Source organism: Lutra lutra, chromosome 2 (assembly GCF_902655055.1).
Source record: "Lutra lutra chromosome 2, mLutLut1.2, whole genome shotgun sequence".
Lineage (NCBI taxonomy): Eukaryota > Metazoa > Chordata > Mammalia > Carnivora > Mustelidae > Lutra > Lutra lutra.
Genome location: NC_062279.1, coordinates 1,827,778 through 1,841,716, shown reverse-complemented (window position 1 = coordinate 1,841,716; position 13,939 = coordinate 1,827,778). Strand labels below are relative to the sequence as shown.

The 13,939-nt window shown below is 57.2% G+C and overlaps 1 protein-coding gene across 1 annotated transcript in view; it reads right to left on the bottom strand.

The window, feature by feature from the left end:
* Nucleotides 1-92: 92 nt before the first annotated feature.
* The window catches only part of ARHGEF10 (Rho guanine nucleotide exchange factor 10), a 76,121-nt gene continuing 62,274 nt past the window's right edge, over nt 93-13,939 (bottom strand). The window contains 4 exon segments of the mRNA XM_047713479.1: nt 93-1,743; nt 4,005-4,127; nt 7,797-7,971; nt 11,693-11,835. Coding sequence (XP_047569435.1) covers nt 1,238-1,743; nt 4,005-4,127; nt 7,797-7,971; nt 11,693-11,835 — 947 coding nt within the window. The 3' untranslated portion in view covers nt 93-1,237.

Sequence of the window (13,939 nt, the reverse complement as noted above, 5' to 3'; positions counted from 1 at the left end):
TCCAAAGGGCCCCGCAGGCCACCCTCGACCGGCCGGACCAGAAGTGCCCCTCCACGTTTCAGGGCAAGAAAAGGCAATTCAAATAGTGTATGTTTACATAAAAAGACTTTATTGATGACTTAAGGTAGCAGCTAACAATTTAAGAAAGCTTGGGGAGATATTACTCTCCGGGGGGGTGTATATATGCACCTTGGAAAATATTTGGCTAAGTCATAAAATTAGCATTTTTAGTCATCTGTAAAGTGCTGAGAAATTTATCTCCAGTGACGCCTGCATTAATGGTTTTAAAGCACTAAGTACGACGCAGATACGTGAGCCCACGTGGCGCGTCATGGGTCTCAGCGCTCGGCCGCACACCTGGACATGATCCAAGTGATGGGGCACCTGGATGGCAGGGCTGCCCACCTCGGCCCGCGTCCTACAGCCACACTGACCCGCACCGGGGCAGAGCCGACCGGCGCCCCTTCCATGCGTTTCCTGCAACAGGGAGACACACGCCACTGCGGCGTCCGTGCCATCCGACGCGAGGAGGGAGGCAGAGTTTGGCGTTGACGCTCGAGTGTACACGTGGGGAAGGTACTAAGTGTTTTGGTTCAAAGCAAACATCATTCGTGAAACGTTACAGATCTCATTTTGACTAAAACGTTGACTGTTAATTTTTAATAGACAAAAATGCAATATAAAAATACTACTTTGTTAAAATATACAATACACACAGGACACCACTTTGGAAAACCCAGTTCACCTCAGAAAGCAAACCAGTGCCACAGACCGGGGTGTGTTCAGGCTTTCTTCATGGTTGCCAACTCCGGGCGGGAATTTACAGACAGTATAAATAGAAGCGGGGACTCCAAGCAAAGTCATTATTCTGAGGATTGTTACTAAGTGTCCACACTACTAACAGGCTGTATTTTGCCAGACGTTCTCAGTCCGCAAATTAAATTCTTGGGGTAATGGCACAGGGGTGGGTTGGGGGCCCCCGCGTGTCTGCGGCGGTCAGGAGTGCGGGCTGCTCTCCAGCAGCTCCCGACGGCCCCCCACGGGCCGCGCGGCTCTTCTCATCGTCCGCACCTGCTTCTGCTCCTGGAGGACGGGCACCAGCTCGCAGGAAACCACCACCACCGTGATACTGCACGCTTCTCCCCAAACACCCGCTTCCTCCTCAACCAGCGTGGACGAAGTCTGCGGCCCTGGTCACCGACCCGGCGGAACGCCACCCCCTCAATGGGCCCGGGGCTCAGGCACTCAGCAGGGGGATCTGCCAGACCATGACGGAGGCGGCCAGCTCCTCTGGGCGCTGCTGCCGGGCCTTCCTGCTCACCCGCCGGTGGCCCTGGCCCCCACATGCCACCAGCACCGAGCTGGCTTTCGCCCTCCTGGCCCGCCGCCCCCGGCTCGGCAGGACGCTGGGGAGACGCAGGAGGTCGTAGACCACACTCTCCTCCGATCTGGGCTCCAGGGAGCCGGAGCCCTGCGAGGCGGTCAGGGACCCGGACGATGAGGAGTAATCGCTTCTGTGAGTCCCAGAGCCCAATGAACCCCCCAGCCAGATGCCATCCACGCAGCTCTGACTTGGCCCGGGCCCCTCGCCAGGGGGTGCCTCCTTCTGCTCTTCCTCCGGGGCCTCCGCGCCGGGCGGTGGGCTGTCCGTGGGCTTGTCCTTGTCTGTCCTGACGGTGGCAGCGGCCATGACCAGGAACTTGACGGGCCCGTTGTGCGCGTGGTAGGAGACCATGCCTCTTCCTGAGCCATTCCGCACACGCCGCATGCAACAGACAGGGTCACAGGGCAATCAGCAAGCATCCCTCTCTCGTCCAAACCACGGAAACCCACGCAGACCTCGGATACCAACGGACAGCCTCAAACCAGAACAGCGCGTGGGCGTGTTCTCGTGGCCTTTTACTGAATGCCCACAATGCTTTCAGAGTGATGGTCGGGACTCCCGACACCCATGGTACAACAGTGGTCCCCCCACTCCCCGTACAGAGCTCCCCTCACCCGCACTTGAGAAACAGATGTGATTTTCCTAAGTCTTAATAGAAAAATAAAATGCCAGATATGTGTCTGTTTGAGGCACAAGATGCTTAAAGTGCCAGCAGCTTCCTGCGGTTTCTTGTTACACGAAGGCCCTGTGCTTTAGAGCAAGTTCCTTTCATGGTTTTAATTAAACTGGGGACTCTTCTTTCTAGCTATCTGATTTATTTACAGATGGGGCACTTTTCAACTTAAGAGTGGTGTGAAGTTAATTTTAAAATCTTCACCTAACCTAAGAGCACATGTCAGAAACTACCCAGAGGTCTATTCTGAAATAACGATTCTTCCCCATCCCCAAATGCCCTGACTCTACGGGTCATCAGGTGGGAACAGGGTGTCCACGTTTCAAGCGCTTCACAGGTCAGGTGACAGGGACATGGCTAGTGTGCACCCTTCTCTACCAGGTGCTTTAAGGCCCGAGGCCCATTCGTCAGTGAGCACAGTGGCAAGCTCGCAGGTACTGGGGGTGGGGGGGACCCGGAGGGGCAGGAAGGCTCAGACACCAGCGAGCAAGGTGTCCCTGATGTGACACCTGGGGGAAAACATGTCCGTGTCACCAAGGGAAGGTGAGCACATGCGTTTCCTACACGCCCATGACTCTGCGCCTGGCGTGTGCCCCAGAAGAATGCGGGCTGGTATCAGCAGAGGTGGCCAGGTGTACACGCGTGCAAAGGCGTCTCACTGCCAACAAGCATGCATCTTGGCAATAATGTTGAAACAAAAAAAGTCACGGAGGAATATGCATGTTAGGAGGCAATTCTAGAAAATGGGAAAAACAGCAAAAATACAATTTGGTTTTTGGGGGTAAAGACTGGCAAGACTTGAGAGATAAGTTGGTGATGGAATGAGGATACACAACTCAGGAGAAGGTTCTGTATGGCTCTGGGGGGAAGGGTGCCGAAGGGAGCACTGGCACATTATGCCCGGGGCGTGGGGTCGCTGGACAGGGACCCCTTCAGCAACTGCGGAACTGGACGTCGTCACCACCTGCGACTGTGTGTGTGCGCCATACACGGATCACAATAGAAACAGAAATGAGGACAAAGACAAACAAAAGGACTACTCAGCCCGACCAGGTGCCCCTGGATTCATGTAAAGATGTATTTACAACAGGCCCGCCACAGCTGACGGGAGGACAGAAGGGCGTCTGGAGCCAAGGAAACACTCTGCTGTTGTCATTAGGAAAAAACTGTAGGAACAGAATCTTCATTTCCATTCTGGGCAATTTCCTACAGATCTTTTTCTCTGAGACTTTTTTCTCCCATGGCTGACAGGACGTAATCAGTGTAAAATTTAAGATCTTGGTTTTACTCACAGAGCTCACGTTTCTCTGTATCGTTCATAGCTTTCCACAAACATCATTTTTACCGGCTTCGTTACCTTCTAAAACAGGAGCACAACCACTTTCTTAAATCTCTCTTCACCCCTGATTTTTAAGTTGTGTCCTGTTCTGTGCTAAGAAAAACTGAACACTTTGTCAAATATCTTTTTTGTATTTTGCTTTGTTCCTCGTCTCGGCTGCCTCCCGAGGCAGATTTCCGAACTGAAACATCGTGACTACAGACACACACACACACCATGTTCACGCTCATGTTCCCAAATCCCAGATTGCTTCCTGAAAAGACTGGACCCGTCTGATCTGCCAACACCGCAAACAAGCCTGTTTGGACGCTGAGCTTCCTTCTTTGTGATATAAAATGTAACAAGCATCCACGGCCACCAAGCAAAATCATCTCTAAATGACAGAGACTAATACGGGGCAATAAAGGGAACGTGCAAACACGTCCTGGGGTAAGAGTGTCCCTGGGCCGCTGAATAAGCACAGAACACAAGTGTGCACTGAGAACTCAAGTCTACACTGAAAGAAAACATATGAATTCCCACTGCATAAGCAGCTCCCAGCATGAGGAAGCATGAAGAGGGCTGAGTGACTGCCTGGGCGGGACAGAGGCCCGGGGGTATCTACTCACCAGTCACCTTGGGGATGCCCTGCAGACGTGGGACGGGCAAGGCCACGACGATGCCCAAGCTGGTGCCAACCATCAGCAAGCCGTGGCAGACGAGCAGGCTGGTCACCGACAGGCGCTGGTGCCCTGGACAGAGAGGGCAGTGGAGGGGGTCTCAGCAGCTGCGCAGTGCTGGGGGCAGGCGCTCGGTGCCCCACCTGGAAATGCCGCCGGCCTCAAGCCCGAATGCCCACCATGCCACCCGCGGCCTCCTAGGGCTCTCCGGCTACACACTGTGCTCACTTCCACTGCCGGGGAAGAGAGGGACCAGGGGCTGGGCTTCCGTCCCAGGCATGCCAGCAGCAGGAGCCACCAGGCCTTCCAGGAGAGAGGGGCTCCACTGCGCCCAGGACGTCCCCGCACATGACCCGCAGCCCCACTCAGCCATGGGGGACCTCCCGCAGCGTCTGCTGGAAGGGAGAAGGGCGCACCTGGGCTCAGCATGGGAAACGGTGTGGGAAATGTTCGCAGGGGACAGCAGAGTCACGGGGGCCAGCACGGCTTTGGCTGCTGGTCCAGTTTGGTTTTATGGCCACAGCCCCAAGGCCCAGAGACGCCGGACAGCTTGCCATGCGCAGGGCAGCCCGGAGGGTGCCGCTTGGCCGTGGGACTCGCCGGGACCATGCTAGGGCCACGCTTCCAAGGAGAGTCCCGAGGACTCCGCACGTCGCTCTGACGGCTCTAACACCCACATGCGGACAAGCACAGCTGTTTGCTCCCGAGAAGCGACCGCAGCATTCAAGACAATGTGCTGCCTCCCTCTGGAGACACGAAGGTCACCTCCAAGGGCTCTACGTCCCACCGAAGTCCATCTTGCAGAAAAAACACAGACACAAATGGTCTAACACCAAGACCCAAGGTAGATCGACACGACTATTTGTATGCACTTTCTTGCAACGACAAACACACACACACACACAATGAAAAACCAAACAAAAAACCCTAAGGCCCCCCCAAAAAAAAATCTACAAAAAAAAAAAAAAGATTTGGTTTTATTTCTCAATATAGACTTATATGTTGTTTTAAAAGCTAATAGTGTTTACATTCCCAGGAATTCTGGACATCTGCCTGTTTGAATGATGGTTTTGGAGACGGGTGGGCACCGTTTATTTTGCATACAAGTATAAAATGCCTATAAAACACACAGGTACAGGTGTGTGGGCACTTTCGGAAGCAAATGAGACCAACTCACAGCCAGTATGACTGAGTGACGCAGCACGTGTTGGAAGGCTTATCCGCAGGCTCCTAATAACACACCCCCGGAGGGAACAGAAGCAGCAGCGAGCCTCGCAGTGTGGGAGGACACGCACCAGCTGGGGCTCTCTCCAGCCCAGAAGAGAACCACAGCACGTGGGCAGGGCCCAGCTGCTGGCTAACCCGGGATCGGCCACCGACTGACCACTGCTGGCTAACCCGGGATTGCCTGTTCTGGCAACAGGTGAACTTGGCTTTGCTGCATGCCACCATAACCAGCACTCACCAAGCCCCAAACGTGTCACCCCGCCCCCCTGTTCCATATTCTTCTCTCCCCACATCCAACACATCCAACATGTTCCCCTTTCAGAGACCAGCCTTTCTAGAACTTGACCCCTTATCCTGTTTCTTCCGCATCAAAGGTAACTATTGCTCTCGCACCTGCTGCTGAAGCTGCTGACACTTTCAACCTTGTTATGAACCACCAACCACCACCAACCACCAATGAGCAAAACAAAACCTCCCACGGGTACCACCAGTCTCCCTCCCTTTAAACTATGGTTAAAGACATAAACACGTATACACAGGGTACCCGGCCAGAATCAACCTGCACTGAATTTGTGAGATTTTGACAACTTGCTTTACTGCCCACGTGGGCAGGGGACCCAGATAACTTCTCAGAGGTTTTCACCAGGCTTCTGGGCTTGCAGAATTTAAAATCCTATCAAACACATAAACTCAATTAAGAGGGAACTTGACTGGGTCAGTTTTTGCGGTTAGCTTTTCCAAACCAAAGTCTAATTTCAATCTCTTTACCTCCCTGGTTCCCACTGCTCTTCAAACGTCTGCAGCAAAGCTCCTCCCTCACGCATATGCACACATGTGTGCACACATGTATACACGCACACATGCACATGCGTGCACACGCGCTCACACACACTCACGTGCACACAGCTGCACCAACACATGCACACGCACACACCAGCACTTGGGCCTTGAGCTCGGCCGTGCCCTGCCTGCACACCTCCCTGCACGCGCACCCGAGGGCTCTCCTGGCTCCTGACACTGCTTCTTTCCAACTCCGCACACTCCTCTCACCTCCGAGGCTGGTGTCTGTGTTCTGACCCACACTTTCTGCCCTGCCTCCATCCCTCATCGCGCACCGGGAGGGACGCACTCCGCAACTGCAGCCCCTTTCCTGACCCCCCGTCCACGCCCCAGACCCTCCTTTTCTTTCCTACAGGCTGCGCTGCTCAGCAGCACCCAGTGTAGTGTCCTGGTTTTCCCAAACGAGCATTTTGTGACCCCATGTCTGTTGATGATTCTATGTTCTTCCCAGGAAACCCAGGTCCCAAATCTCAGATGTTCTGGCCCTTCCTCCCCTCATCAGTCTTGCCCCAGGGGACTCTGCTTCTCCCTGGGTTCTCACTGCTGCTTGCTCGCATGGGTCCCCACAGACCACAGGCGGGGCCCCACCGTCCTCCCCCACATCCTCCGCCGGCTGCTGCCAGGATGCTCCTTCCAGGCTCAGCCTTGCCAGACTCTTGCTTCTGTCCACCTTCCTCCCCCTGCACAGCTGCTGCCTGCTCGTGCACACACATGCGACACGCCTGCAGGTCCCAGCCACACGCTCACGTACATGAGCCACGAGCCTACAGGGGGTGGCCGGGGGCCTGCACACATCAGTGATGTGCTTACACGCAGTACCTACACGCATGCATACAGCAGCCACGCGTCTGCACGCACGCCGGCCAGTTGCTCACATTCAGCAGCTACTCACATGTATCAGCTCCATGTTCATATCTAACACACACTATCTACATCTCACACGCACCAGATACGGGAGAATATTCTAGCTACACACTCATATATACCAGCTCCGTGACACAGAAACACACACACGCTGGCCAGAAGCTCGAACAGACTGGCCACATGACCATATACTACCTCCAAGTGTATACCTGCTAGTGACACGCTCACACACCAGCTGCCTGCCAGTAATTCCTGGCTACAGCCTGAACACACACTAGCCACATGCTTCTGTATATGCAGCACACATGTGACACGCATGCATGTACAGATAGCTCCATGTTCACACATACCAGCCACGTGCGCACACTTGCTCCACGCATGTGCACACATCAATCTCATGCACGCACGCATTACCCACCCGCACACACACTAGCCGCATGCACACACACTAGCCACCTGCTGTCCCCACAGTCCCACTTCTGCACCCGCACCTGTTTTACCCCCTGTTGGGGCACCCTTCCCGCTCTGTGCCTGGGGGGCTCCCAGCCAAGATGCGGCATCTCTGGCTTCCCCCAAGAGCCCTCCCCGCCCCGGTGAGTCTTCTCCTTCTCTCTGTTCTTCCACGTGAGGTCCTTGTTCCCCTCGTCTGGTCTCATTGGGCTCAACTACAAGCAACGTCTATGGTAAAGGGCTTCTGACCTATAGGAACCGAACTGAGGCACAGACTCACCCTGTGTCCTTGCCCGGAAGGGGCCAGGCCTGCGCAGCATGCCCCTTTCTCCCCTGGGACCCCCCGGCCAGTCCAATTACCTGGCAGCATGTGGTGAACGGGGGTGGCTATGTTGACGTCCTGCAGGTGCTTGAGCGTCTCCGTGTGGAAGAGGCGAAGCGTGGACCCAGAGGTGAAGGCGATCCAGACGCCCACGCCAGCGATGACCATGTGAGCGACCACCATGCCCTCCTCCTGGTGGGCCTCCAGCTGGTTCTGGGGAAATCAAGGAGACGCGATGCTTGGGGCTCCGGGTACAGCCAGAGACTTACAACGGTGTCACCATCAGCCACCGCCAGCCCCCATACCACAACTCGACAGCCAGATGAGACAGCCGCCCTGTGAGCGTCCAGCTGGCACTCCAGAGGGGCCCAACGTGACCCCCAAGGACCTACGGCGAGGGGACCACCACTCCAAGGCCACAGACACCTCTGTCCCTGAGACACAAGGTAGCGACCAAACGGCACTCGTTCCGCTCCGAAGCAGTAGTCCTGTATTTCCCAGTGACCCTGACCCTCACAAGCTTCCGGAAGGCCTTCCCTCCATGGAGGTGGAGCCCAGGTCGCTGCCAGGTTGGCGAGCGCAGAAGAGCAGAGGAGCTGGAAGGTCAGAGATCATGAAGGCCAGCCTGCGCCCGGGGATGCTGGTGTGCAGCCCGTAGCCCCCTTCCCCAAACACGGAGCAGGGAGTGGAGGCCGTACCCCGGCCTCAGGAGAGCCCTGGGAAGGCCTGCCTGACCCCACTGCTCCGAGCGCTCATGGGTGGCCCACGGGTCTCTGGGTCTGCCCCCAGCCCTGGCCTGGTCCCCAAAGGCCACCTGCTACTTCCCTGTGGGACCAGGTCTTTCCCGAGCGTCTGGCCGAGCTCTGCCCCATGACCCCATCCTGACAGCCCTGAGCCACAAGGACCCATGAGAGGGGAACTCGGCCACAGCAGGGATGGGCCAGGCCTGGGCGGGTAGCGGGTGGCACCCTTGACAGGTCTGGAGGAAGGGCGAGCAGGGGTGAAGTTCGCAGAGTCGGCGTCAAGACGCGGCACCTTCAGAGCAGCCCCTAAGCCCCGCAGCCGATCAAATCCCACGCGACCCTGCAAAGGGCCGGGAAAGCAGACGGGCTCGCTTCTCTGATTGCTGGCCTGCTCCTGAGTGTCACGGAACGGGGGCTGCTCAGAGCCTGTCACCCTGCCGAGCAGGCGCGTTCACACGTGCTGTGTGCCTACCCCATGCAGAGAGGGGCCGCCGTGCTCTACCCCTCACCCACCCGCACCCTGCGAAGCCCTCCGGAAGCCCAGTGGAGGGCGAACATTTCCGCCGCAGTCGGGGGCAGAGCCCTTGTCACCTGTGGCCAGAGAGACCAAGACGGGGCGGGACCCCACTCTCTGTGCTGGCCTGGACCACGCCCATCACGGGAACAGACGCGGCCTCACCGTTGCGTGCACTTCTCAGGGAAGGAAGTTCCATTTCTATCTTTGGGGACCAGCACAGAATTCCTGAGGAAGCGGAGGGTCACTACACCCCACAGCCACATGTCTGCCCGTGGGGCTGATTAGTGGGACGGTGGCGGCGGGGGGGACCATGAGAGGCTGCAGAGACCGGCAGGCACCCCCGCATGTGCCCCCTCGCCCCTGCCAGGACAGGCCAGCCCTGCCCACCAGGACCCCCAGACATCACCACAGCACAGGCTGCTGGCCCTCAAGCGAAGCCAGCAGGCCCGGGGTGGGGCCCAGAACTATTTCTAGAATGTTCTCATGAGTGCTGGTGGGCCCTGTCCACCTTCAAGTTACTCATTTCCTGCTGTTGTCTTCCATCCTCTGTCTAATTGGTCACGTCACGCACCTCCGTGCCATGCTCCCTGAATGCCACGGGGGTGTCGGGGTGCGGGGGTCGCGCACGGTAACCACTGTGCTCCCTGAACGGTGCGGGAGAGCCGGGGTCGCCAGGGTCCGTGACGGCTGCCGCTACGCTTTCTGCACTTCGTGGCCAGTCACTCGTCTTCCCAGAGCTGTGCTCCCTGCAGGCCCGCGGGCCCTGTGGGGTTGGCCCCGCTGGCTCCTCCACGTGGGTGGTCTCCAGCAGCAGCTCCCAACACTGCTGGCAAACTGACCTTCAGAGAACACGAAGGTCAAAACGTCTTCACACATCAAATCCCTCAGCGGCTCGCCATCCTGCATGGCAGGGGCCGTCCCAACAGAAAGGACACGTGCGCCCCTGAATAAGCCAGCCAGACGCGCTGCCTCCCATGGGATCCCTCCAGTATGGTGACCCCGAGGGGCCTCCTCTGAGAGCTTCCAGGTTCGGGGGACAGAAGTCCCAACTCCTGGATGTTCCCACCACATCTGTGCCAACTGCACCTCCCACCGGGCCATCGGACGTGCCCACAGCCTTCTCCCACCCAAGATGCTCCAAGAACTTTCCTTTTAGGGATCCCTGCTCTGCTGGGACAGCCCGGCCTCGTGGGGGTTCTCGGGTGGGAATAATTTACATTGTTTCTGTCCTGCCCTCCATATTCTTGGCATCAAAGCCACAATTCCTCTCTTCCTGCCAACTGCCTGGCATGGCCAGAGCTCTGACCTGTCAGGCTTCAGGAGGCAGGGCTTGCGGGATGCTGGAGACGCACATCCAGAAGGAAACCCAGAAGAGCCACCTGTGACCAACGGGAGGCATCTGGACCTCGCGGGTCTGAGTGTGGCACCTGCTGACTTTCCTAGGGTCTCCCTTCCTCTGCCGCCGTCCTTGGGCTCACGCAGTCAGAGCCAATCTACCCTGGTCCGCACGGATCCACCACTCCCCTGACCACCGTCCGCCCGCCCTCCAGCTCACGTGGGGCTCCGGGCTGCAGGCTGACATCCCATCTTCTGAGACCCCAGAACACGCCGCCACGTGTGTCCCAGAACAGGCTTCACGCATGTCTTAAAACGCGTCTCAGTGAGCGCTGGCAAAACGGCTGAAGGTGCTACCCAGCTGCGCCGACGATCCTTCCCCAGGAGAGTGTGCACAGACGTCTTCCGAAGTCCACAATGTCTACGGCTTATGACGAGCTTGTGCAGGTTCCCACCAGTCACGGCAAGGTGCCCGCAGCGCTTGCACGGACGACGGGGGTCCTCCCCGAGCGGCCTCCTATCTCGAGGGCCGTTCACGTGCTGGTGGGATTTCCAGTCGGGACCTGACTCATTTCGTTGGCCGAAAGCAATACCTTTATTATCTGAGCTCACTGCGAGGGGAGGCGCGGAACTAGCACCGACGCCTCGGCTTCTCTGTCCTCTAGTAAGAACTCCTTCTCAGGACGTTAACTCTTGGTCACAGAGATGGACACTATTTTCTCCATTTGTCATTTACAAAACTTTTTTCTTGTACAAACACGTACACATACTAAACGGGAACAAAAAATGTTCTACAACTTTACTATATTCACTGTTTCTTTACTATGACAACTTCTAAGCATGGGTCATGCTCGGAAAACCTCCCCCACAGCAGAGTAATGAGAACATTCTACCGCTTTCCATCTAAGTTTGTGACTTTGTTTACGTTTTACAATTCCCTCCATCCAGAATGTGGAGAAGGATTAAGACCCGGGGCCTGCGCACGATCCCCTGCGTCCACGGGGCAGGATCTCTCCTGACCCTTCACTAACGCCAGCCTTGCACTGACCGGAACGGCCCCTGACCAGGGCCGATTTTCCCCATGTCCTCGAAGACCCTCTATTACGTTCATACTAAATGCATTTTTTGCAGTAGTGTCTGTGTCTGTTAGCAGCTCAGTAAAGCACCGTGCTCCCACGGACACACAGCTGCGCGGTATCTGCATCACCTGGTTAAGCAGACACATTTAGGGGACGTCCTCCTGGTGCGGGCCATGGGCCGGGGGTGCCCTGACCGCCAGCATCACAGCTCAACGGAAACGCATCCCTCCCGGGCCACAGACTCACCAAAAACGACTCACCTCTACTGTGTGCGTGTCGGTGCGGATCGTGAACACCAGGCCTCCGGAAGCCGCCCAGAGCGTGTCTTCTGCCATGACGAGGCTCCGAACTGGCAGGACGCCTAATTGTATCACTTCCTGAGGGTCGGAATTCCAGGATCCATCTTAAAAGAGAAAGTTAGTTTCATTCAGACTCCGCTATCCGTGCACAGGACCTGGGGGCAAGGATCACAGACCATATTTTGCTTGTCCTTTGGTGTTTTTAAGGAAGGCTTACACCCACCCTGGGGCTGGGACCCATGAGCCTGGGTCTCGGGTCACAGGCTCTACCAACCAAACCAGCCCGGCACCCCACAGACAGTTTTAAACAACAAGCAAAATACTGTCAGTAATTCTGAGGCTATCGCCTGGGTCTGAGTGTCCCAGGCTCGCAGAGCGGGCATCCTCGCCACGAGGCAACCAGAGGGACAGTGCACAGAGCAACGTTCGGACCCCGGCCTGGCCGCCCAGTAAGAACCACCCAACCCCGTCTTGGCTTCCTTCTCTGCAACACGGGGACAACTCTGCCACGCACCCCCAGGGCTGCGTGAGAGTGTGAGGGGCGACAAGGCGATCAGAGGCTCGGCACAGTGCCCGGCACACCCGTGTCCAGGGAGTCCTGTCATCTACAGTGACACGCACAGAACGACTCGGTCATCAGGAAGGCTCCACACCCGAGACAGCGTGGGACAGTGTTTACGTGTCCCCGTCACCGGCTCTCCCCTCTGAAATTCCCCTCGCCATGCATGATGTATCGAGACCGACCACGTTGTCACTGAATTTCAAAAAATAAAAAGCCAGAACTGAGGAGGCTTTCCTCTCTTCTCAGGAACTCCCTGCATTCCCAACACACAGGCAGGGATGAAATATTTTGGTTTGAAAATATTTTCAAAGACCTACTGAGGGAGGCTGTCCCACTGGACATGAAGTGTGAGTCGACGGGGACGGTAACAGAAAATATCAAAAGCCAGAGCTGACGCATGTTTTCAAAGTGATGGCGTAACTACCCTGGGAAACAGTAAAACGGATTCTTCAGTTCTTGAAGTAACCATCACTTAAGCCATCGTGCCTAAAAACACAACTACAGCTCTGAGTCCGGCCTCCCATCCTCCCGGAATAAGCCCTCTGAACACGGAAGGCAGCAAGGTCCCGGCTGCACACCGAGGGCTGCTCCTGGCTTCTGCAGGAACCACCGACCCTTCCAACCCGAACGCTGTTTGTGAGTGACCGTCCCGAGCCGAGCGCGCACATTCCAGGACGCCCCCAGGCACGTTCTGCATTTCGAGACGCACGTTCAAGTTATGACTCAGCGGCAGAGGAAACACTTCCACGCCGCGGTGCGTCCGAAAGATGCTCTTCTGCCGGATCCCCTGGGGCGTCGGGGAGGGCACAGCCTCGGGCCCTGGGCAGCAGGAGGCAGCTCTAGCCGACAGACCACCTGCCTGAGGACAGCCTCTTTCTGGAGTCTTCACCCCCCACCTGAGAGCTCCGCCGGGCTGCCCAACCGGCGGCCACAGGACATGCCGATGACATACTGAGCCGACACTTAAAAATCCAGCAATTTCCTACAGATTTCCAGATTTCAAGCTCCTTAAAAAGTTGAAGACTTGCAAGAGAGCTTGGCTGAGCAGCGGTGGAAGCATGAGGGCCTCCAGCCGGGCAAGCCTCCCCCCGCGGAGAACGGCTGTGTTCTGAGGCGGCTGTGAGGAGCCCTCCTTCCAAAGAGACGTGCAGCAGAGAAACGGGACCCGTGGGAACAGCCAGCCGCAGAAAGACAAGTCACGAGCGCTGGTGAGGCCGTGAGGGCAGGGAGCCCGTGGGCGCAGCCGGCCACGCCAGAGCCGACGGGGAAAGGAAACAGTGTCCCACGGTGACTATTCATTCGTACCTGAGTCAACAGGCACTTCTCCCTAAACGCCCCCGAGCCTGCACAGAAGCCGTGCGTCCCAGCTGCTGCACTCACTCCACGGGGCACGCCTGCTGTCCGCTGCCCACGGGAGGGCCACGGCCACCCCCACTCCTTCCCAGCTCCTTCCCACCTTCCCAGCTCCCCCTCCCGGGGGGCTGCAGTGGCCCTGGTGTCCTGGCAGGGCTCCCATTCCCCCGGACAACGGGCCCCCCTCAGGCTTGGCCCCATTGCCTCCCTGCAGAGGCTCCGACCCAGCGCCTCCCGGGGCTCCCTGGGCATCATGAGCACCCGAGGTGGGAGAAGTGGGACTCGCTCCCATC